The sequence below is a fragment of the Pempheris klunzingeri genome, chromosome 3 (assembly GCF_042242105.1).
Source record: "Pempheris klunzingeri isolate RE-2024b chromosome 3, fPemKlu1.hap1, whole genome shotgun sequence".
Classification (NCBI taxonomy): Eukaryota; Metazoa; Chordata; class Actinopteri; order Acropomatiformes; family Pempheridae; genus Pempheris; species Pempheris klunzingeri.
Genome location: NC_092014.1, coordinates 20,622,800 through 20,645,115, shown reverse-complemented (window position 1 = coordinate 20,645,115; position 22,316 = coordinate 20,622,800). Strand labels below are relative to the sequence as shown.

Sequence of the window (22,316 nt, the reverse complement as noted above, 5' to 3'; positions counted from 1 at the left end):
TACAGATGTGGTCTGACAAACTCTCATTTTGATCATATTGTGCAGCTGCAACCAAATTTAGATGACCTATTGCGATTTGCGATGTGAAATTTGGTGGCACTGCACTAATATGATCAATTTCACTTAATCACTGTAAACCCACTGCAAGACGTCCTTGCACAAAGCTCCAGTATTCCCAGACAGGAGAGATGGTGGCCAAAGTCTTTGGTACAATTACAGAGTGACACCTGTTAAAACATAATCGAGCAAGGCAACAACACTTTTATTAACCTTTTTTTTTTAATAAATTACTTCAGACATTGACAAAACTAAATGCTGTCATGGTTTCAAATTTAGATTACAGGATATCAAAACCGAGGAGAACTTAGATGGATATCATCAGATGCGGATTCAGCCCCAAAACAGGATCGGACGACAGAGTGGTTAGACATCTTAACGGCGTTCATGTACAGTACATTGTTTAGTGTACACTGGGTAGTTTGAAAGCAAAGACTGCTCTGGGAGCTCAAATGCACACAAGTCAATTAAGCAATCACAATGGGTTTGTGGGCAATTAAAAAAAGAAAAATAGAGCAAGTGAAGCGTTTTACATTTTCACTCAGCATGACGGGGATTGCTGACAGGAAGGGAGGGAGGAAAGGAAGGGTTAGACTCCTTCAGTCAGTCAGTCTACTACGTTCCAGTGTGGATTTTGGAGGATGTAAAGAGGGGGGGTAGCTCTCAGTAAGGACTGGAGGTGGAAAGGTGAGGTTTTGAGCTGGATGGGGCGCTGGAGCGGTCGAACAGTCCTCTACAGGATGAAGGGCAGGATGGGGGAGCGGAGAGGAGGGTAGTCGCGGAACTCCTTCAGGTAGCTGCGGTGCTTCCCCTTGGCCCACACTGTCATCTGGATGAAACCCACCAAGGTGAAGAAGGCCACAGGCAGGCACTGGGTCATCAGTGTGAAGCCGAGCCAGGAGCCCAGCTGCAGGAGGAAGAGGAGGGACGTTACACACACAGTAAGCCACAAGAGGGCAGCAGCAGAGAAGGTGAGGTTAAAGCGCTCATCAGCCATTACTGGATACATGAAACATGTTACCTCATAGGTGTAGTTGGGGCAGGAGACCAGCAGGAAGATCCAGGTGAAGGGGTTCTTGGTGGGATAGGGAATCTTCCTGGTCTTAGAACCTGGATGAAGATGGCAAAAGAAAAGGAATCTGTGTTTCGTCTGTGCTCATCCTCTTGGTTTCATGTGGGGTCACCAATCAGAATTTAGCAGCATTTATTTCAGGATCTAAACTAACTTTGTCGTGAATATTTGATGTTATAGAGAAATACTTAAGATGATCAAAATAATACTTGGATACAAACTGATTTGCATGAGCCATCACCTTGGAAATGTTTCAAACTAAGTTATTTACATGGCAAAAAACGCGTCAATTTTTGAAGGGAAAAACATGGTGCCTGGTAATGAGCTCAACATTCGTTACTGTGGCCTGACCTGCACAGAGTTGTGTGTGTGTGGGTGTTACAGGTGTGTGTACCTGGTGGACGGAGGTTCCGAAGAGCAATGTGGATGGAAAAGTTGCCGATCTGACAGAACTAAGGAAGAAAACAGTCACACAATTGATTAAATATTGATTCTGAGGATGACAAAAAGATGAAAACTAATGGACAAGAAAATGATGTAAATATCATGTTTAAATCAGTCAAATCAAAATTCATGCAGGATAAATTACTGGACAAAGTGTTGAGGACAGAAAGATTCTTACCAAGAATATGATGAGGGCCAGTCTGATTTGCTGCTCCCCGTAGACTGCAACAAGACACAGTAGACATGAGTAAAGCTGAGCAGGAGTTCATATTGGTGTATGTGAGTGCTGATGGGTGTGCAGGTGCAATGATGCACACTCACTGGGTGGTGTATACAGGGGGTGGTTGATGTAATAAGCCATCCATGCTGCAAAGCCCCAGTAGTAGGTACAGTTCTGAAACCGATAGCGCAGCAGTAACATTGTCAGTGTTAATTATTCTCATTTTACTCCACATAACGTACACCCCAAACTTTTCTCATATTAAATGTAAGCCAAGAAACGACTGAGTCTGGGGTGGGGGCGTATCTCACCTTAAAGATGTTGCGTAACGGCATTGTTCCATGAGAGAAGCGGTGGACAAACAGCGTCTCCAGTAGTCTCTTCACGTAGTGGAAAGAGTGACACATACAGGCCAGGCTGGAAAAGGCACAGACGCTTGTGTTAGCTCTTCGTTAATAAAAAAAAAAGAGGATGCAGGCACATGGCATCCTCCCGATGAGAACAAAGCACTGGCAGCTTTACAATCTCATCCTACAGCTGTGTCCCGGTGGGAGTTTAAGGATTATTTCCACACTGATGTGGAAAGAGCACACTTGGAAGATAGAATAATTTGACATTTTTTGGGGGGGAAATACTAATTGGCTTTCTTGCTGAGAGTTTGAGAGTCTTGTGTCTGTGTGGTAGAGATGATGCAGTAGCCAGCAGCAGCAGCCAATTAGCTTAGCTTAGCTTAGCGTAGCGTAACGACTGCAAGCTGGACAGTCTGCCTTTATTTTATGCAACTGTGTACTTGTTCTGCACCACCTTTCAGAGGGAAATATTGTTCTTTTTACTCCGCTACATTTATTTGGCAGCTATAGTTATTTAGCAGATTAAGATTTTCATAAACAGCATATAACTGTTCACTACACAAGATTTTCAGCCTTCAAGTTTTTTAGAAACAACATTCCTACCAATAAAGCAAATCCCCTCATTTCAAATATTTTCTAAAACAAGATTTCATTTTTCTGATTTCTAGTGCAGCAACCTTTTCTCAGGGCAACTTCGTGCTCAACTAACTTTTCTAGAGCATTTTTATAACAAAACCTTTGCCACAGCCTCCGAGTTACATGACATTTTGTGCTAAAAGACAAGTGGAAGTGATGAGTTGAAGGTGAGGGTGGATTTTACGCTTTCATTCTGTTGAACAGCAGGGATATGACTGACCCAAAGGACTAAGGACTGAGCAGGGAAGCCACCCAGTCCAGGAGTCTTTGTGGATACCGATCTTCTCATCCAACTCTCGGCAAGACAGCTAAGCGAGCGGGTTTCACACACCGTCAAAATATTCCTTAAAGTTGAGGCATGTTCAACTTAAAGAGGACACATTTGTCTGCCGTGACAAAACCCCTTGAGGACACGAATCGCTCTACATACTATTTGAGAAGGTTTGTGGGAAACACTCACTGTACAACCCAGTGTTTACTGGTGGTGAAGTCATATTTAGGTGCGTAGATGAAGGGAACCCTGAAGTAGAACATCAGGTAGATGACCAGAGGACCGGTATACTCTGTCAGAAAGACCTGAAAAGAGAAAGTAGGGCAGGATAAGTCAAGAGCCTCGGAGACTCAGTTTAGCCATAGTCATATTGTCATATTCTTGATATATTGGCTTGTTGATGTATTGGAAAGATAAATATATCCTCTTCCCTCTGCTTGCTCTATCTCTCCTCCAATTCCAACTCATCTTTAACTGTGACAGTGCACTTCACTGCAGCAAATTAACCTCAGGGTCACAAGGAAACTTCTCCACACACTCACACGTTACTGCGTGTGACGGCACGGCGTGTTCCCGTCTTTTGGACGGCTCTGTCTTGTACTTACTGTGACCCAGCTGATCTGGGCTCCCAGGTCTCTGAAGTAGAAGGTTGCCGTGGTTCCCACAGGGAGATGCTGCAGGACATCCTCGTCCTTCAGAGACTTCCCCTCTGAGACACACACGCACACATTTACTTAGTGAAAAGTTATGCGCTGATTGTAGAGAAAAGCAGAACTTGATTCACGTTAAATGAACCGATATGTGACGATGACAGTTTTGCTGACTTACTGGGGTCGAGGCGGATGGACTGTCTGGCTGGGTACCACTGAGGATCTGAAACAGACATAAATACTTCTGTCATCTTAAGACGGGACATTAACTGAGTATTTCTGTGTGTAGCTTGATGATTTGCTTGATCTTGAGTCAGATTTATGAGGCTCGAGTCGCCTGTGGAGAGATGGTACTCACGGCTCTTGTGGAACATAGACTTGATCTCCCCGATGGTGGCATTTGGCTCGACCTGCAAATAACACCGCGATAAATGGGTGGAGGAACAGATAATAACCCTGTTTCCATTCATGATGGTGAGTAGTGGTAAATTTAGCTATCTAACAGCTGGTATTAGGGTTTAAAAGACCAAGGCACACACACATATAAGGCAGCCAAAGTACACGACCTTGTGCCAGGCTGCCAGCTGTAGCCCAACTACCCCAAATATAAACACAATGACAACAAAACAGAAACATGAAGAGCACACGGAGGCGAGTGTGGGCACACAGTTGTTACAGGCGGGGTAATAGAGCGGTGAAACCCCCTGGACCGAGGCTTTGTCAGGTGACATTTCCAAATGGCTTCAACTGTTTGAAATGAGGCAGCTCACTACAAACCTCCCCGGGACCCTTAAAATCAGGAGGATCTCTACCTCTTACTGATTTATCTGAAATATTGATCATCTGAGCCCAGAGATCTAGCCTGAGGACTGAGAGCGTTGAGAGCCGTTAGTCTAAAGTCACAGGGGCAAAAAGGGCGGTTTTTTTTAGTGCCACAACCATTTCTGGCTTTACGCTATATTACATAAAAAATATTCAACGCAGTGAGGAAAAAAACACTGATGTCGGATCAGTACTCTGTATTTGCACATGCCCTGAGTTGAGGTATTGGGAGAGAAAAAGTAGAGTCAGTGCGTCCCTCATTAGGTCCAGTTATTGAGGCATTCTGCCTGACAAAGGTTCAACAAGGAGTTCCTGTGCTCCGTTCCTCATGACCTTACCAATATAAAAGAAAACAACAATGTTTTCGCATGTTTTAGGCCATTTACTGCACATATACTTTATCTTGAATCTGATTAGTACTCCCTGTTTCTATGATTTCACTGTTTAAAATTCATTTTAGCATTGTGCAAAGTGTAGATTTGTTATAAAAAATAGAGATGTGAAACATGCTTGAGGGAAACATGAATATCATCCTTTCCTTCCTTATTTTTTTAAGTGATAGGCGTAAGTGTTTAAAGCCACTGCAAGTTACTGAAGTTGTCAATGGATTAGCATGAAAACAAACGCTGCAATATCATGTGCATGATACGTCATTACAGCATCTCAGACATCAGTATCATATTTCTCTCACTCCTTTGACATTTGTGACCTCAGTGACAGGTTTCTCTAAACATTTCAGCAGTGAGTCTGTACTTCCCTGCTGGAAACATACACCTAAATGCACAGTGACACAGGAGGACACTAATGTCAGGAAAAACATATTTTTCTTTATTTTCTATCCCGTTTCAACCTGTGATCATTTTCCTATTAATGTTCCTCACAGATCATGCAGTACTGATGAGGTCCTGCTGCAGTAACTGTGACTTGGCTTCTGTTCACGTCCATGAGCCAATTTCAGCAGGATGACATCACTGAGAAACTACTTCTGTCTGACCCCTACAGCCCCCCCCCCCCCCCCCCCCCCCCCTTCATTCAGTTCATTCAGATCACGTAGTCTGTCCATCCATAAAGCCAGACCCAGGACAGGAGTTTTATTTCTAACTCAGTCTGTCCGTTTAGCTCTGGTAGCCATGAAGCCAGTCTCTGTTAAGATCCACGTCTGACATTTCTGAAAAACTTCCCCCTCCGAAGGGTGTTAAGATTCTGCATGCTATCACCATGGAAACGCGACTACGGGGTATAATCCAGCAGGCTTATAGCACCTTATACTTTGTGAGCTAGAGGAGCGTCCTTTAATAAGTCTGGCTCGGGCTGACAGACTAACACCACTGCAAACTTGGCTAATGCAACTCTAGACACTGACCGGCCTCACACCAACAATATGCTAAACCCTCCTAATGCAACCAGCACGGACTTTACAGGCCTGGCACTAACAAATTAAAGTCATCTAACACAACAATAACAATGTACAAATTACTGCAAATACACCTGATAAAACAATAGGATTAAAGGGCCCAAGCGAAATAAATGAGTCTAACACAACAGTAATACCCTTTAGTCCCAACTGTAAACACAATTTAAGTCTGGTCAAAATCACACTGGCTAAATCTGACTGTACGGCAAACCATGTTGTTGTATCACATTTGTACAAACCGTCACGTCACTTTAAAATACCACATGACATTTATGCTTCTCATTACAATTTTAAAAAAATCACTCTAGTTCTCTTATGAGGAACTTTTACACAGACTGTGCTGTATTTCGGCAGTGTATAAATGAAGGTAAAATGCTATGACAACAATATCTAATTCCTTTGCTGATCAAAATGTTGCTGTTGATTTTATGTGGGCTGCTTTTGTCCCACATCTGTACCCAGCCGGGGTTGATCCTTTGCAACAAACATTAAATCTGCCAGTGTGAGAAGGATCTCCACAAAAAAAAACAACTGACACAAAGAGCCCCACATATTCTCAAAATGTTCACAACAGCCTTTATTTAGTCTTTTCATCAAAATTCATCGAATCCCTTCATTTGCATGTGCACCTTAACTTGTAACACGCTTCTGTGCTCCAAAGGAACAGACCATCTTTTATAATCACATCAAGCAAGCTGAAACAAGCTACTTTCCACAGAAAGATGAGCCAGTTTTGTATCAGTTCACACAGCAGGCAGTTAGCAAAGTCAACACTGATTTACAGGGTCGGAAAATTTCCTCCAAAAATTGGCTACAACAGCACAAAGACTCTTCTCATCACTGAGTTCCTTAAAAGTATAAACCTTTTTAGATTTCTAGCACTGAAGCAGCTGGCTTCTGGCTGACAGTCTAGGAGGGGGGATATTGTGGGACTCACCTCTGCACCTGAACCACCTGAAACAGAGCAGCTAGCAGGACTAGAGAAAACAAACTTCTGAACAGGCACTGAAATGGGAAAATCTAACGTGCAGTTTTATCATAAAGTAAAATGTGCACTATATGTTTAGAAATGAATATCACAAATAATATATCGTGGATGATACAACACCACAGATTATACAGCATCATGAACATTATGTAGGAACACGTTTGGATCAGACTTTTTCCCTGGGGGGACGTTCAGGACGTGGAAACTGTTAAAAAAAAAAAAAACACCTGCAGTTTGGAGGCTGTGGTGGTGTGGAGTGGTGTTACTGTGTCTAATATGTCTGCGATACAATAACTGCAGACTAGAAGCGGCAGGGTCCCACTGGAAAGTCCACTTTGTAAACTTTATGAAGTTTGGATTTGGTGGGGGGGGCTGTAGTGGTCCACTGCACTCAGCTGTTTATGACATTGTTTTTAACTCCTGTATGTATGTGTGTGTGTGTGTGTGTGTGTGCGCACGCCAAAAACCCCTCCCTTACCCAGATAACTGAACTCAACAGTGTTGTGTGGCATGTATGAAAGGGGCTCCGGTGTGCGTCACTTACACACCACAGTGACGACTACAGCTTGACAATGTTCTGGAAAACGCCTGACTCCCGTATGCGCAGATGTTTTACTGTAATATACGGCCAGACATACTACACCTGTTGCATTTAGTAAACAGACAAACACACAACACAAGGCCGATAAAAGGTGCACACACAGTATTTGGAAATACTTTTTATGCAGAACTGAAGTTTGAAATGTAGCCTATACGTAAACCTAAATAAAGATAAAAAACTGCTACAAATGCAAATACAAGAAATAAGTTCTCACCTTGTCCAGGAAGCAGAGCTTGTCCTTGGTCTTGGCATCCAGAATCTCCACCTCAAAGAAAACAACAGCCTTTTTAGCTTTTTTAGCAGGTTTGCGTTTGACAGGGGTTGGAGCCAACACTGGGGCGGCTGCCGCCCCATTAGCCTGTTTTTTACTGCCGCCGGTGGCCTCTAGTGCTAGGGCATCCATGTCCACAGTGCTCCTCCTGCACTTGGTTTAGTCCCTTCTTCCCCTCACTCTTCCCCGCGGTTCTCTCTTCACCTCTCAACTGTCTATCCAAGATCCAAGAGAGGGGCAGCACTCAGCTGTGAGAATAAATCTGTCTCTCCCCTGCTCCTCCGCCCCTCCCTCCTCTTCCTCTCTGCCATTCTCTTTTTCTCCCTCCCTCCCTCCCCCTCTCCCCCTTTGCCCCCTGACTTCTGTTGAGCTGCTTTATTTAACCGCCAGCCGACACCTGGAGCGAAAACATATGCAACATGTGTGTGCACAGTTGCATACGCAGGAATGTCCAGTATCCCGGTGACAAATGCTCCGCAGTATATCATCTGCGTACATCTCATGAAGGAAACTTCTAAAGCAGAGAGTGGTGACTATGTTTCAGAGCTGCAATGATTTGGTTTTGAAACATGACCCCCCCCCGCCCCTAAAAACACCTGATGACCCCTGACACCTCTCAACCCCTGGCTAAGTGGGAAGATGGAGGACAGTTATTATGACAAACAACAACCCCCCCCTTTTTCTAGGTAGACCCCCCCACCGTCCACCGTCCACCCCCCCTTCCTCTCCCCAGCTAAATATAAATGTCTACAGCTAACTCTGTAGCCAGCCCGCTCTCTACAGACGCCCCATCCATCTATGCCTATGTGGTGATGTCACAGGCTCCCTGTTTACAACGCTGTGCAGCAGCGTCCATTTGTCCATCTACAGCCCAGATGTACATGAACGCCCTTTGATTAGACACCGCTTTAGGGTATCACACACGCAACCCACATGGTTTCTACACCGTGTTGTACCTTGAAACCAAACGGAACAGCCCAGTCACCCTCAGGGGGAGTCACCCTTTCCTGCGACAAAGGGGCGATAATACTCCAGACTCTGAGGGATTAGTTGGGGCATTCCCCTTGCTGAACCCACCCCCACCCCTCCTCTCTCTAATAACAGTTGGGATACAGTTTCCATAGTAATGAAAGACATATAGGCACAAGTGGGCCAGACGTGTACTCTATTTATGGACTTGAAAGCATGAATATACAGACTAATGAATAGACAACATGGGTATCTATGAAGCATTTTCTGTTATTTAAAAAGGTCACTCTCACTTCCATCAACTTAGCCCAAACATCAGACTTACACAGCGGCCTGGACCGCCCGTACAGAATACACCAGCCACAAATTTGGATGTTTTTTGGTGGACACATGTAGTGCCACACACAAATTAGACTTTTTGAGAGGATTAACAGTCAGTGAGTTAAGCCCAATTATGAGTTTATTTCAAAGTTTGAATTGAAATTGAAACATGAAATTGTTAAGAAAAAACCAACATGAAAACAAAAAAGTAAATATACCAAATAATAAGCATTATTTCTGCGGGCATATAGAAAAGTAAAACAGAGCTGTCTAGTGATTTGATTTTGTGGCCTGAGATGTGCACAAAGTTCGTCTGTGTATTTCTTTAGTTTCAGATGACATGCCCGCCTAAAGCTTTAATCGCTGCATTTTAAATTAATGTATTTAGCTGCCTTATTGCTGTACAAATGTGCATTCACATAAGCCTAAATCAAGCAGGACATATGAGACTGGGGTTGAGACTTCGGGGAAATAACCCCATCTCAGTCTTCTATGTGCCAGGCATACCCACTGCCACTGTACCTCCCCCATCTCATCTATATAAAGCCTCTCTCTGGCAGTGACAGTCTGTCCTAGTAATACACTCTGAGGTGAGGGTAAGGCAGCAGGAAATAAACTTTAATTGAAACAGGGGACTTTGGCTGTTTTGCTGGTTTTGCCTGTGCTACCTATCCCAAGGTAAGAGACCTTTTATGAAATCTGGGCACATTATGCGTTTACACAACAGACGATCTGGAAATGCTCTGTACGGTTTTTTTTTGCTTTTTTTTTTTCCATACACGATGCCACATACTGATCTGTGCATAAGCGAGGCAGATCACTGTGATGCAGCTCTCTGGTGCTATCTGCTGTAAATGCAATGAAACTATGAACACACTAGTCTAATCATCCAAGTGCAAAACATTTAACATTTACCTGTTGAAAGATATTGTGAAGACTGTGACTAAAATAATAACAATCAAGCACTGTTGGTTTGCTGAAATATTTCTGCTTAGCTTTAGACTGATATGCTGTGCACTTGAATGCGCTTTACAAAATGTAAAGCATTGTGATTTAATCCATAAACTTCAATTTTTACCTGACTTGATAAAAAAAACTTGATCACGTTTTGTGACTTCAGTTAGCATCCCTGTAATAACTGATGCTACATCAATGCCAATTTATTGGCCAATCATTCAGTTTTGTTGGCTTTTCATGTTGCAACACCATGTTCTGTGCCCTGTTAGTTTCTGGGACCAGATTAAACCAGGTGGATTGCAACTGCAAAACTCTGTACAGCCACCTTCACAGACTCTTAGGAGTCACACCAGAAACAATGTGATTATCACACAGTGGCTTCATACATACTTTAAAAATATGCAGGCTAATACTATCCCAATTCATTCGAGGGCATGGCCTCGAGTAACTGAGTTCAGAGGGTGGTAACTGAAGATGGTCATTAAAAGGCGAGTGAAGCAGATAGATTAGGGGTCGCAGGAGCGGCCTGTAACTGACACATTGGCCAGTGCAACTAAATAAATAAATAAAGATAAATCGCATACAGATGGTGAAATTAAAATAACTTCACATTGAAGCACGTGTAACCACTTCAATGTGTTTAGATCTATGAGAAAAGTAATCATCTTAATTGTGTTTCTATCAACTTATGTTTCAGGACTTAAATCTGACGGCTTGCTAAAGTCACATCTGTCGGCCGGAAGAGAAGGAACCTGAAGGATCCACTGGTTCGCTCAGTTTCTGTCAGACCACCTCAGATCCTGTCTGGTGGGTTTTGGTGCTCCTGACACTCCTTTAGTTCACATTTAGAGAAGCTTTCGGATTGCTTGAAGGAGTACAACAGTTCAGAAGCAAGTGAAACTTTTCACATATTCATGATAAAAGAGTAAAACAGGCTTTTATGACGAATCAAACCAGGGTGTTTCTGAGACAGACATGTTTTTTTCTGTTTTTTCCCCTTTATGCAAGTCTCTCTCGTCAACTCAGTGTCTGGCTGATTTTCACAGCCAAGCCACCAGAGTTACTTTAGCAGGGCTGGGACTGCACACTTGACTGTTCACCTGCATTATTGGGTAATAACACGATAAGAAGCGCCATGAGTCTTTCAGCCAGAGGTGGCGATAATGTCGAGAAATATCCCACACAGGGGGCTCTGTGTTCAGCTCATAGACGTCCAGCTTATATCGTAGACCTCACATATACACAACACTAAGATAATTCGCCATATTTGTGGGTGCAGCTTCACTTGCAGGTACAATATTCACCAAAACAAGCCATAATTTCCGCACACGACAGGCCCAAATCCCCGGTTACAGCAACCTGCCCGTGACAGGCAGTGTTACAGAGACATGCGACCCTCACTGCTCGTGTTCAAAGCTTCACATTTTGACTGCTATGGCGGATTTTAGTCGTAGAAGAACCGCGGGGAAATTTCCGAAAAGGTTTGATTAATTAAAGTCAGGCCCCATAAAGCGGCCCATTGATGGTTTAGAGTTTCATAGAGACCACTTACCTCGTAGTGCTTCATCTTGGCAGTTGGCACCCCTTCCTTAATAACCCGGATGAGTGACAGGTCGGCCTCCAATCAGCGGAGTGATATGCGACAGCCGAGTCCACAGTGGGCGGGCACTAAGTCCCACCGCAGCCAATCACAACTGGCGCCTTTCACACCATCAAATCAGCGACGTAGCCAATGAGCTTTGAGCAGGCGCAGAGGGGAGGTAATAATTGGATTTAGCCCGTGGTGGATTTAGCCATGCAGTGAGGTTTTATTGCTCTTTGAATCGCTTACTTGTCCAAAAAGCGATTTGCCAATTGTGGACCAGTTGCATTTATTTTAGAGAAAATAATTTGTCTGATTTTTCACAACTTAATTTCCAGGCCAAAGTCATTATTTCTGTATGCAGACTCTTTCTTCAGTTTTATGCAGCTACATTGCTTAATTCAATGTTAAAACATCTTGAAACATTTGCTGTCTCTTGTTTAAATGTTTTTTCTCAGTACATTGTGTTTTCCTTTTGGTAATTTGTCATACCATAAATAAAGCTTGCCTCGTATGGTGTCACTTAATAATCACAAATAAAAGCCAACACTAATCCCAATATATAACATATCTGTCTCTGTATTTATCTGGCACATTTAACATGAAATAATTTTCTTGTACAGTGGTAAAACAATACACAATGAGGACACATCACTGTGAAAACACATTTAAGGGCAGATCCCAGGCCAAACATAAATACCTAAATGTATTTCCACACCGGTTCTATTGATAAAACCCAAAGGATATATAGATATAGATATTTATAGATAAGATTTATAATCCCAAAGGCATCAAAAGTGTCACTCTTGGTGTCCATTACACTTAAATACACAGGCCTATATGTGTGTGACTGCATGCTTTGAATTTATATCCTAAAATAATAATGAAAAATACTGTTTTGAGCTCCACCTAAACAAGAAAAACTCCCTCTGTGATTTGGTTGGGTGTGTTACCTGTTCACTCAAAATCTTCACTTGCGACACCTCTCTCATCCCTGAAAAACGGGTTTTGCTTCACTTGACACAAGATACAAGTTATGTATCTTATACAAATGGTGGAGTCACTATTTTACAAGCTAATTTCAACTTTGAACTACATTTTAGTCTTAAAACACTCTAAGATACCGCAATTGTTTGACGCACTGATGCGCAGGACAGATGAAGAAAGACAAGTGGGATCCTGTCTTGTGTCCATGTGTTTGATCTAATGCGTGAGATCCATACAGAATGTGAAGCCATCTTGCATGTGCTTGAAAATAGATTAAATAGATAAGACAGACATAAACATTTATGCTTCAACACAAGTGGGCCTGCGTAATGTTTGACCCAAGTAAAAGGCCTAGGAAAGGTGAAAAGGTGATTAGATTACAAATATTTCGAAGGACCTTGCCCCCCCCCCCCCATGGTAAAATTCCACAGTGCTGTGCCCTAACACCGTAGAGAGCAGTGCTGCACTTCCACTCCATGTTGTGCAGTATGCCACTGGCTACTGTGCAGGGGATTTGGTATCCTTGAATCTGGGCCACACCCAGACATAACCAAAAGCTCCTGCCTGTAATCTATCAACAATTACATTTAGATATGGTAGAGTTCAGTGAGGAGAGTCTGTCTTGTCTGGGAGTCTGCACAACAAGTATTTCTAGACTATTGTTTATTCTGGTTTCTCTAATGTTTATTGTGGTTTATCTATTGTTCAGGGCACTGGCTGTGGTTGCTTATAATCTGCCCTGCCATGGGTTTTTTCTTTGTGGCTAAATTAAACTATTTAACTAAGCTGATCATATTGCATGCGTGTTGAAAACACAGCACATGCCTACATGTTGTTGCTGTGGCGTGTACACCCATGCTGGGTTTTGGATGACTGATAAGGCATGGTATGTGGCTGTGCGGGAATATTTCCTACAGGCCGTGAAGGCAGCACGCGGTGACGTGTCGCTGGGCGTGTCTCTGCTGCAGCGTCACGGACAGTTGAGGCTGTTCAGGCCGGTTGTGGAAAACTCTGGAAGTTTCTGCGCTGTTTATAAAGAAAATACTCAGAGTGCAGCGCGTCCAGTAGAGACTGGTGACGGGCTGAGGACGGGCCGCAGAAGTCCGCAACAGACAGCTTCAACCCCTGGGTGGGTAAAATGGGCAAAGACTATTACGACGTTTTGGGAATTAAGAGAGGAGCGTCGGAGGACGACATAAAGAAAGCTTACCGTAAGCAGGCTCTGCGCTATCACCCCGACAAAAACAAGTCACCGGGAGCCGAGGAGAAATTTAAAGAAATCGCCGAAGCTTACGACGTTTTGAGCGACCCAAAGAAAAAGGACATCTACGATCGTTTTGGCGAAGAAGGTGAGGTTTGAACCAGTGGGGCATTCATTACATAAGTGTGAGAGTGGGGCTGGTCAGCGTGAGGTCTTTACATCGCGTTAGTGCCAACATGCTCGGAGAAAAAGCCACATTGTCTATCTGACATGAGAGGGGCCACTAATGTCGTCCTGTGTGTAATGGCGCTCCCCTCTGCTCCGTCCTTCACTCAGAGCTTGTTTCTGAGCCAGGAAAGGCGAGGCTCAGTACAGGTTACTACATGACTAACTCAGGCTGAGTAAACTCGGGGTGAGCCTGAGTTCAGGAGAGGAGCAGCATGAGTCTGTGTCTGACGTCCGATGGCATTAAAAGGATTAACATGTAGAAATGTAAGAGATTTCCATTTGATAAAGTCTTGTAATTGCATCCTATATTGAGGTCTTAACTCACGGCTGGAGTCTAGCCAATATGGCGCCTGATGTGTTGCCAGGGCAACAACATCATTTGGGTCAACATTGCACTGGCTTGCATGGATCTCATGTTGCATGTCCTCACTTAATCTCCATTCACGTCAAAACATTAGTAAACAAAAAAAAAAAAAAAAAATATATATATATATATAATTACAATCTTTTTAACACTATATAAGATTCAGTGCAGGTAATGCTTGTCCAGTGGAGTCACAGCCAAACACAAGGATGCGTCTTCTCTGGTCATCCATCCTGGTTATTTGCACTTAGGATTATTGGAAGTGGGGTTGTATCAGGTACTCATCCATAGTTAGTGTGTTACTTAGAGTGGATGGCGGTCAGTACACCCCCAGTTTGCAGCACCAGGCACGAGTCTCAGCATGGAAACCAAGCCATGTGCTGTTGTGGACTTGGGCAGCAGAAAAACACATTTTAGCAGCCTGAAATAATCAATATCAGTTTAAGTGTAGAATATTTTTGATGCTTTACGTTGCCGTCAGTCTGACAGGGAACTCTCTTTCTCTATGCTTGCCTCAAAGCCATCAGTCTCATGCAACCCCACCTCTAAAAATCTGAACTATCCCTTTAACATTTCCAAATAAGGAGGATTAAGGACAGTTTAGCAACCACCACAACAGTTGCAGCTGTAGAATTTTGAAGGTTTGTGCCACATTTTTTATGGTTGTGTCTGCACACATTGAAGTTAAGTGTCAGAGCCTGTGCATCATACTTTAAAGACAGTTTTGCCGCAGTTGATTTTGCACTGACTTGAAATTTAGCCAAGACAGATGAAAAGCATGCCTGCACACAAATCCAGTTTTTGTCTGGAGTGATGAATGGCGAACCTCAGGATAACAGGGAATAGATCTATAATAGCAACATGAAGGGACTCTTTGGGTGTTTTTTCTTTAATTTCGTGTAGATTACTTTACAGAGTACCTTATATTAACTAGCGATATAACGTTTAACACAAAATAATATGTAATTGTATGTAAGTTGTGTTGCATTGATCTGGTTATAAGAGCATTTAAGTGCATATAAACACAATATGTGTCAGTGGTAAGATATTAGTGTGTGTGATAACTTTTATTTAGAAAAACAGCAAAAATGACTGATCAATCAATAATATTATATGCAGTGCATTATGACTTGTTCAAAAGGATGTAGAAATTGAATGGCACCAGGTTTCTCCTTTATAAATAACTTATCTATAACAATAAAGCAACTCAATAAAGGAAAAAAGAGTCTATTGAAGCAATAAATATATTTAAGGACTGTTTCTCTCACTCAGGTCTGAAAGGCGGAGGCCCCTCAGGTGGTGGTGGTCCTGGTACCTTCAGCTACACATTCCAGGGCGACCCTCATGCCATCTTTGAAGAGTTCTTTGGAGGACGTAACCCTTTTGGACAGTTCTTTGGTGCACGCAATGGAGGCATGGATGAGGACATGGACACTGACGACCCTTTTGCCCGCTTTGGGATGGGTGGCGGCGGAAGGGGTGGGTTCCCTCGCTCCTTCAGCACTGGTATGGGAGGAATGGGCCCTCACTGCAGCGTTGTAAAGAAGCAACAGGATCCTCCTGTGGTTCACGATCTGCGGGTGACCTTGGAGGAAGTTCTGTCGGGTTGCACAAAGAAAATGAAGATCTCACGTAAAAGGCTGAACCCTGATGGGCGAACAATAAGGACAGAAGACAAAATCCTGGAGGTGCAGATAAAGAAGGGGTGGAAAGAGGGCACGAAAATCACGTTTCCCAAAGAGGGCGACGAGACACCCACAAACATTCCAGCTGACATTGTCTTTGTGCTGAAGGACAAGCCTCATTCGACATTCAAACGTGACGGCTCTGACATCATTTACACAGCAAAGATCTCACTCAGAGATGTAAGTTAGTGATTCACATGTCTTTGAATTAATAATCACTTATTGTTCTTAAAAACACCTTGTAGAAGAGCTCGAAGGCAACTTAATCATGACTTTATCCCTTCTGTCCCATCAGGCCTTGTGTGGCTGTACAGTCAACGTGCCCACCCTGGAGGGCAGAGCAGTCACCGTGTCAACAACAGACATCGTGCAGCCAGGGATGAAGCGACGTATCAGTGGTGAGGGGATGCCCTATCCCAAACGGCCTGATCGTAGAGGTGACCTAATAGTCGAGTATGAGGTCAAGTTCCCGGAAAGGCTCAGCCAGAGCGCCCGAGACACCATCGCTCAGATCCTCCCACGATCTTAAACAAGACCAATGGACCTCCAAGACTTTAATATTATCCCACTGTGCTGCCAACCAATTTCCCCTTTTTTTTAAAAAAAAAAGAATCATGACGTGGAAATCCATGGGAAGATCAAAATCACGTCAGGCTCATGGGACAGATTGCCCTTTGTGTACACTGTCACCTGTAGTGTAAACACCACCCTGGTAAAATGCCATGAATTACCATGAATGACTGCAGCATTTCACGTGCTAAAAATGTAAATATGACCGACATTGTTTGGTGCTTGGTTTTACTGAATGAGATTATATTTTGATGAAAATAAGTATATTATATATGAAATATATGTGCACTATTCTGTGGGAACTGTTTGTTGGTAATAAAGGTTCTCTGAGAAAGATTTCTTTTTGTATGAAATTGCAACATGAAGATTTATATTGGATTGTTTACATAGTTAGGGTGGAATGCTTTATATAAAAGTATATGTGTGCATGGAGAAAATGTTTTTTCGATTTCTAGGATGTAGACAAAGATTTCTTGAATGATTAGTACTGCACCTCAAGGAGCAAATAAGTTACAGCTTTATGTTTATATTGGAAAAGTTGTCGGGTAACAGATGTTATTGGAAGGTTATGGAAAGAACAATAAAGAAATGAACACCGGTCCTGTAAATGGTAACCAAGTGTGTGTTCCCCCCCCCCGCAGCTACTGCTGACACCAGGGACGGCAACGCTCTGAAAGCTGTTCTCTCTTTAAAAGGACAAAGGCGGCGTTAGTTGTTCAGCGTGTGCTTGTTTGCTTACCCTCAGGTGAAAAGCCACCGATTAGTCCCGGTCTCAAGCTGGGTGTCTCGAGTCCTGACAAATGTATGTAAAACACTAAAGTCAGTTTTCAACATTCACTACAAAATAATTGTCTGTTATATTATTCTACTTTTTTTTTCAGCACTTACATAGATGTTTATCATGTTCTGTTCCATTCATCAGTACCTAACCAAATATAAAAACTTAAACAACTTACTTGGTCTGTATGTGTGTCAATCAGTCTATGTGTCTTTGTCAAGGCTGGTGCTAGCCTGTGAGCCATGTGTGCAGCTCTTTCTGACAGATGTCATGCAGAAAAGGAAAGTCTGTCTTTTCTAAAGAGCTCCAGGAGGCTAAACTCCTTCATGAAGTACCCAGCAATGAAAACACTGCATTTATGGCGTCCGTGGTGTTGAACGTTTTGCTAAACTATCTGTCCCTGATAAAAGAAAGCCGATGGTGGGGGCACAATCCCATACACATGCAGTACAGTTCACACTAAATATGCAACTTCTAGCCTTGGTGCAGCTGTCCCCGTCTGGAGCATTCCTATGGCAGTGATTACAACTGATAACAGGCCATTTCATGGGAAGATAACATCTGAAGCGTGCTACAAGACTGAAAGCAAACAGAGACGGACTATTGAAATCAAAAATGTTGGCGTGCACACGCAGTTAAAGTTGATGGGAAAGTTTCCCAGATGTCAAACTTTTAATGTCTACATGAAGAACACAATATCACCCCTATTCTGTTGCTGCTGCTCACGTTCATCCACATTCGAATTCAAAAACACACCACAGATTTATTTCCTGGAGTATATATACGTAAATAACTGTACATGCTGTTTTTATTTTATTTCAGATTAGACCCTGTTCCATCATACATTTAATTATCCATGTATGTGTTGTATGTGTATGTAGCATGGAGGGACTCCAGCCTTCATTTTGTCGTGCAGCCCTAGCTAACATAAAACTAGCCTGAGAGGAGTAGCAGGCTTCCATGCTTAGATCTGCTGTATAAAACTAAATTTGCTGAAAATAAGCCCTTTTGCATAAGTGTGGTTCGACGGGACGCCTAGTCTTGCTTTATGAAGCAGCCCCCCCGGCTGCCCTGTGATACCCGTGACACAGTCAGCAGACCGCTTGTTGAATTTGATGCCCTCCAGCTTCACGTACTGTAGATGCACTGAGGTCCTCCAGGGCAGCTGCAAGAGCACTGAACAATGCATGTAAACATTTCAGAGTTTCTACTGTGTTACAGTCATGATGGGTGATTAGTCATGAGTTCATCGGAGCAGAGTGACAGAAATATGGGTTCCAGAGAACTATGCTATACTGTATATTCTCTGTTTAAACAAATAGTACTAAAAGAGGCATTAAACAGAATCTTGCCCATTTACTGATCACACGAGCTGAAGACAAAATAGCTGCTGCAATCATCTCCTGCACAATCACATCTTTGTGGCTTTTCTGGATCTTTAGGACGGTCAAGTTTTATAGCACTGAATCAGATGACTAATTTGAAGCAGACTGCTGCATTTTATCTGATGCTGCTGGACTATTTTTTTTCTTTTACTTGGTTTTCACCTGGACAAAGAATGAAGAGTCTTAATGTCGTCATGCTTTACTGCCTCTCAGGTGAGTTGATGTATTTTACCCCTGAAAACATTCACATCAGTATGTTTTATTTGTAGAAGGCACTTTCTAAATGTATCATTATCTTATTCAGGAAGGGGAAGAAATCTTCAGCCTGACAATGGCTGAGGAGTTATCGTTCAGTACATTTGTAAAAGGCTGAATTTATTGCTGAACGGCACTGATGATTAGGTATAATGCTTTCCAGGGTGAAAAATGCTTTTACAAATCCATTAAAGAAACTTTAAAGTTGTGGTGGTTTCCAAGTATTCCTTAAACATCTAAAATATCTGTGGAATCATCATCATCATCATCATCTTGTGGAATCTGTGGTTAATTGAATTGATACTTTTATGACATAAAATCAATCAGTAAGGCACTTCTACTGAATTACAGTGTTGGGCTAAGATATCATTTAAAACTGTTGTTCTTGTAAAATATTGCTGACTGCAGATTTTTTGTAGCCAACAACTTATAGCCGAGTGGTTGTGTGTGCAAGTGGACACATGTCGAACGCCAAATGTGTCATTACTTGCCTTGTTTTTTTGTCATCATCAGGCATGTTTTTGTTAAATATGACATACAGGGCAGCACAAATTGTTGCTATATGCCATCATTGCAATAAGCGCCATGTGCTTGATGGCATTCTGATTGCTTGCCACCATCAGGCGTTTCCACTAGATCTCCTCCCTCCCCAAAAAGCACAGCCTACTAGCCTCTATGGAGCCCTGTGTGGTACAATTTGTCCAAATAAGGGGTTTTTCAGTGTAGAGGCAACTGCGCCTTGAGAGAAAAAGTCACAGAATAAAACCCACAGCATGAAGCCCATCCCAGAGCCCTAAACATTTTTCCAACTACTGTAAAACAATTGGTTGATTAATAATTGTAACTGAAAAAAAAATGAGTGTAAACCAATCAAACGCGTTGTAACAATAACCACAGACCTTGTTGAGAGGAATAGCAGATTTTTTACAACATTGAACAAGTAAAGAAACTCATTGATGGAGGGCTTTAAAAATAACAGCGCATGATGTGTACACAACATACTGTATCAGAAATATCTGCACATTATTTCTTCCAAATACATTTGCTGCAAGCCCCACCCTACATTATGTCTTTCACAATTTAAGTCTATTGGAAAAAGTTTTGGACCTAATGGTTTCATGTGACAGAAGCCATTGTTGTAATTACACAGTTTGGCTAGTATGTCAAATTAGTTTCAAAGCTTTCCATACTTCCTGGGATACGTGCGCTCCCATGTTGCACTGGTGACGTCATTTGGAGCCGGAGTCTGCGCAGTAGTGATCTGTGTTGGAGCTGTGGCATCGAGGTCCTGCACATACACCCGCCTGACTCAATCGCAAGCACAACCCCTTGAAAAATAGCTAGTAACTGCTTACGTTAGACTGCTTGTGGTCTTAGCTAGCTACCAAATAACATTAACTTACTGATTAGCCAGTAGTTTACTGCAAAACAACCCGTTCTGTTGGTTTGAAACGATGGCACTTTAAAAATTAAAGTTACATCTCCTCCATGACAGCATATCACTACCAAGGTCACATTGGGTACAACGAACGAGATCTGACGAATATCTGAAGGATCTTGTGACTGTTATCCCAGAGCACATGACCACTATTACAGCTCTTCTGCTTGCAGAATTTTCACCTGCTTGCTCGTGATTGGTTTTTCATTTTGGCAGTACGATAGGTGCAGCAATTTAGATGCCTCATTTGTTGCTGCTGTATGTTACAGATGATGCTGTATGTTAGCATTGTGTCAGGCACAGACATGCACACCAGTTCACAGAAACTTTTTTTGAAGACCTTGCAAGCTTACTGGGATTACAATTCACTGTCATTTGATTACATGTGATGAATACACTTGATTAATTGTATTGTGTTCGTTTGTTTTAATGAGTGCTCAAGCAGTTAACCCTCATTTCAACACTGATTTCAATCCATCTTACTCTAATACAGTAGATACTGTAGTTAAGAGCTTAAACCAGGCCCTTTGTTTTATCCTGCAGTTGTGTGTGTGGAAGCCTCAGCGGTGGTGGAGGTGAGCGGCCATATTGGAGGAGACGTCTCCATCCACTGCACTGGCAGCTGGACCACTGACAACAGCTCTGAAAACTACAACATGTACTTCTGTAAAGGCGAAAACGTCCTCATTCAGACTGAGACGAAGAGGTCGGCTGTCGCGAGACGAGGGCGATACAGCATGGAAGTCAACACAGGAGATGGAGGCTTCAACGTGACCATAAAGAAGCTGAAGAGGGCGGATGCAGGGAAATACCACTGTGGAGTAGGGAAAACCTTGAATGTATTGTACCAGGAGGTCAATCTCATAGTCCTCAATGGTAAGTGTTTGGTTAGATGCACAGCTGACAGCCCAGCCTTGTTTTGCATGGAAGGTATGAAATATTTGCACTGGATGTATCACATATATTGTGATGCTTCTTCACTCTTTCATACACTAACATAGTAACAATACGCACACATACAGTGCACAGCATCTCCTGCCAGTCATCCTCCATCCTGTTCTCTCAAAGCTTCCACTGCTCCTCCTGGATCTTCTCCCTCCACCACCACCGTGCAGACTGAAGCAGAAACTCTGCCCGGAGGCAGCACTCCATCCAGCACTGAACTGTCACCAGCAGCATCAACACTGCCCACTACAGAGGAGCCAAATAAACAAGCAGCAACCAAACTCACAGGTAGTTCACATTTAAGCTGTTCAACTATAGAAAAAATGTTTTACATGATGATAACTTGGTGGCTTGGTCAGTTTGGACTCCCCCTCCACTCAAAAAATGTTTAAAAAAGTATTATGTGGAAACTTAGAGCCTCCAAGTCACACACGCTGAGGACAAGAATAGTCCAATTGTTAAGCTTTCTAGTTATTTGAATTTTTATGTAAAATATCACATTACACGCAAAGAGTATTTTTATATGTCTTACAACTTGTCAGGAAGGGATCTTTGCCTTCCTCTCACACCTTTTAAAGCCTTATTTTAATTTTTATCTATGGGCCTAACAATTTTGAGGAAAATCTTTTGAATTAATTTGTTACCATACATTTAAATTAAGTTCTTGCAGGCTTACAGTACTGTTTCCTCTTTTTAGCAATCAACAATTTGAAAAAAATCCATAGTGTATGCATAGCGGATTAAACTTGAGTCATGGAGTCTAAGGACTAAAAAGACGCTTATTGTATGTATGTATTCAGCATCCAACCAAATATTGACTGCTAACGGTTCGATTTCAATCAATCTGTAAAGTTT

The 22,316-nt window shown here is 42.6% G+C and overlaps 2 protein-coding genes across 3 annotated transcripts; one reads left to right on the top strand and one right to left on the bottom strand.

Annotated features, from left to right (window-relative positions):
• Positions 1 to 260: 260 nt before the first annotated feature.
• Positions 261 to 11,653, bottom strand: tecrb (trans-2,3-enoyl-CoA reductase b). Of its 2 annotated transcripts, XM_070827920.1 has the most exons (12): positions 11,596 to 11,653; positions 7,740 to 7,790; positions 4,059 to 4,110; positions 3,879 to 3,923; positions 3,656 to 3,759; positions 3,240 to 3,355; positions 2,105 to 2,210; positions 1,895 to 1,967; positions 1,752 to 1,795; positions 1,524 to 1,581; positions 1,079 to 1,167; positions 261 to 964 (listed from the first exon to the last, which is right to left on the bottom strand). In XM_070827920.1, the coding sequence occupies exons 1-12, from the start codon at positions 11,608 to 11,610 to the stop codon at positions 791 to 793; spliced, it is 927 nt and encodes a 308-aa protein (XP_070684021.1). In that variant the 5' UTR covers positions 11,611 to 11,653; the 3' UTR covers positions 261 to 790. The 2 variants fall into 2 exon arrangements, with proteins under 2 accessions (XP_070684021.1, XP_070684020.1); XM_070827919.1 differs by lacking the exon at positions 11,596 to 11,653 and having other exon boundaries at positions 7,740 to 8,037.
• A 1,950-nt stretch (positions 11,654 to 13,603) lies between these two features.
• dnajb1b (DnaJ heat shock protein family (Hsp40) member B1b) lies at positions 13,604 to 17,615 on the top strand. The gene is made up of 3 exons (XM_070828134.1): positions 13,604 to 13,961; positions 15,678 to 16,270; positions 16,386 to 17,615. Exons 1-3 carry the CDS (start codon positions 13,751 to 13,753, stop codon positions 16,617 to 16,619), a joined length of 1,038 nt encoding a protein of 345 aa, XP_070684235.1. The 5' UTR covers positions 13,604 to 13,750; the 3' UTR covers positions 16,620 to 17,615.
• The last annotated feature ends 4,701 nt before the right edge of the window (positions 17,616 to 22,316 follow it).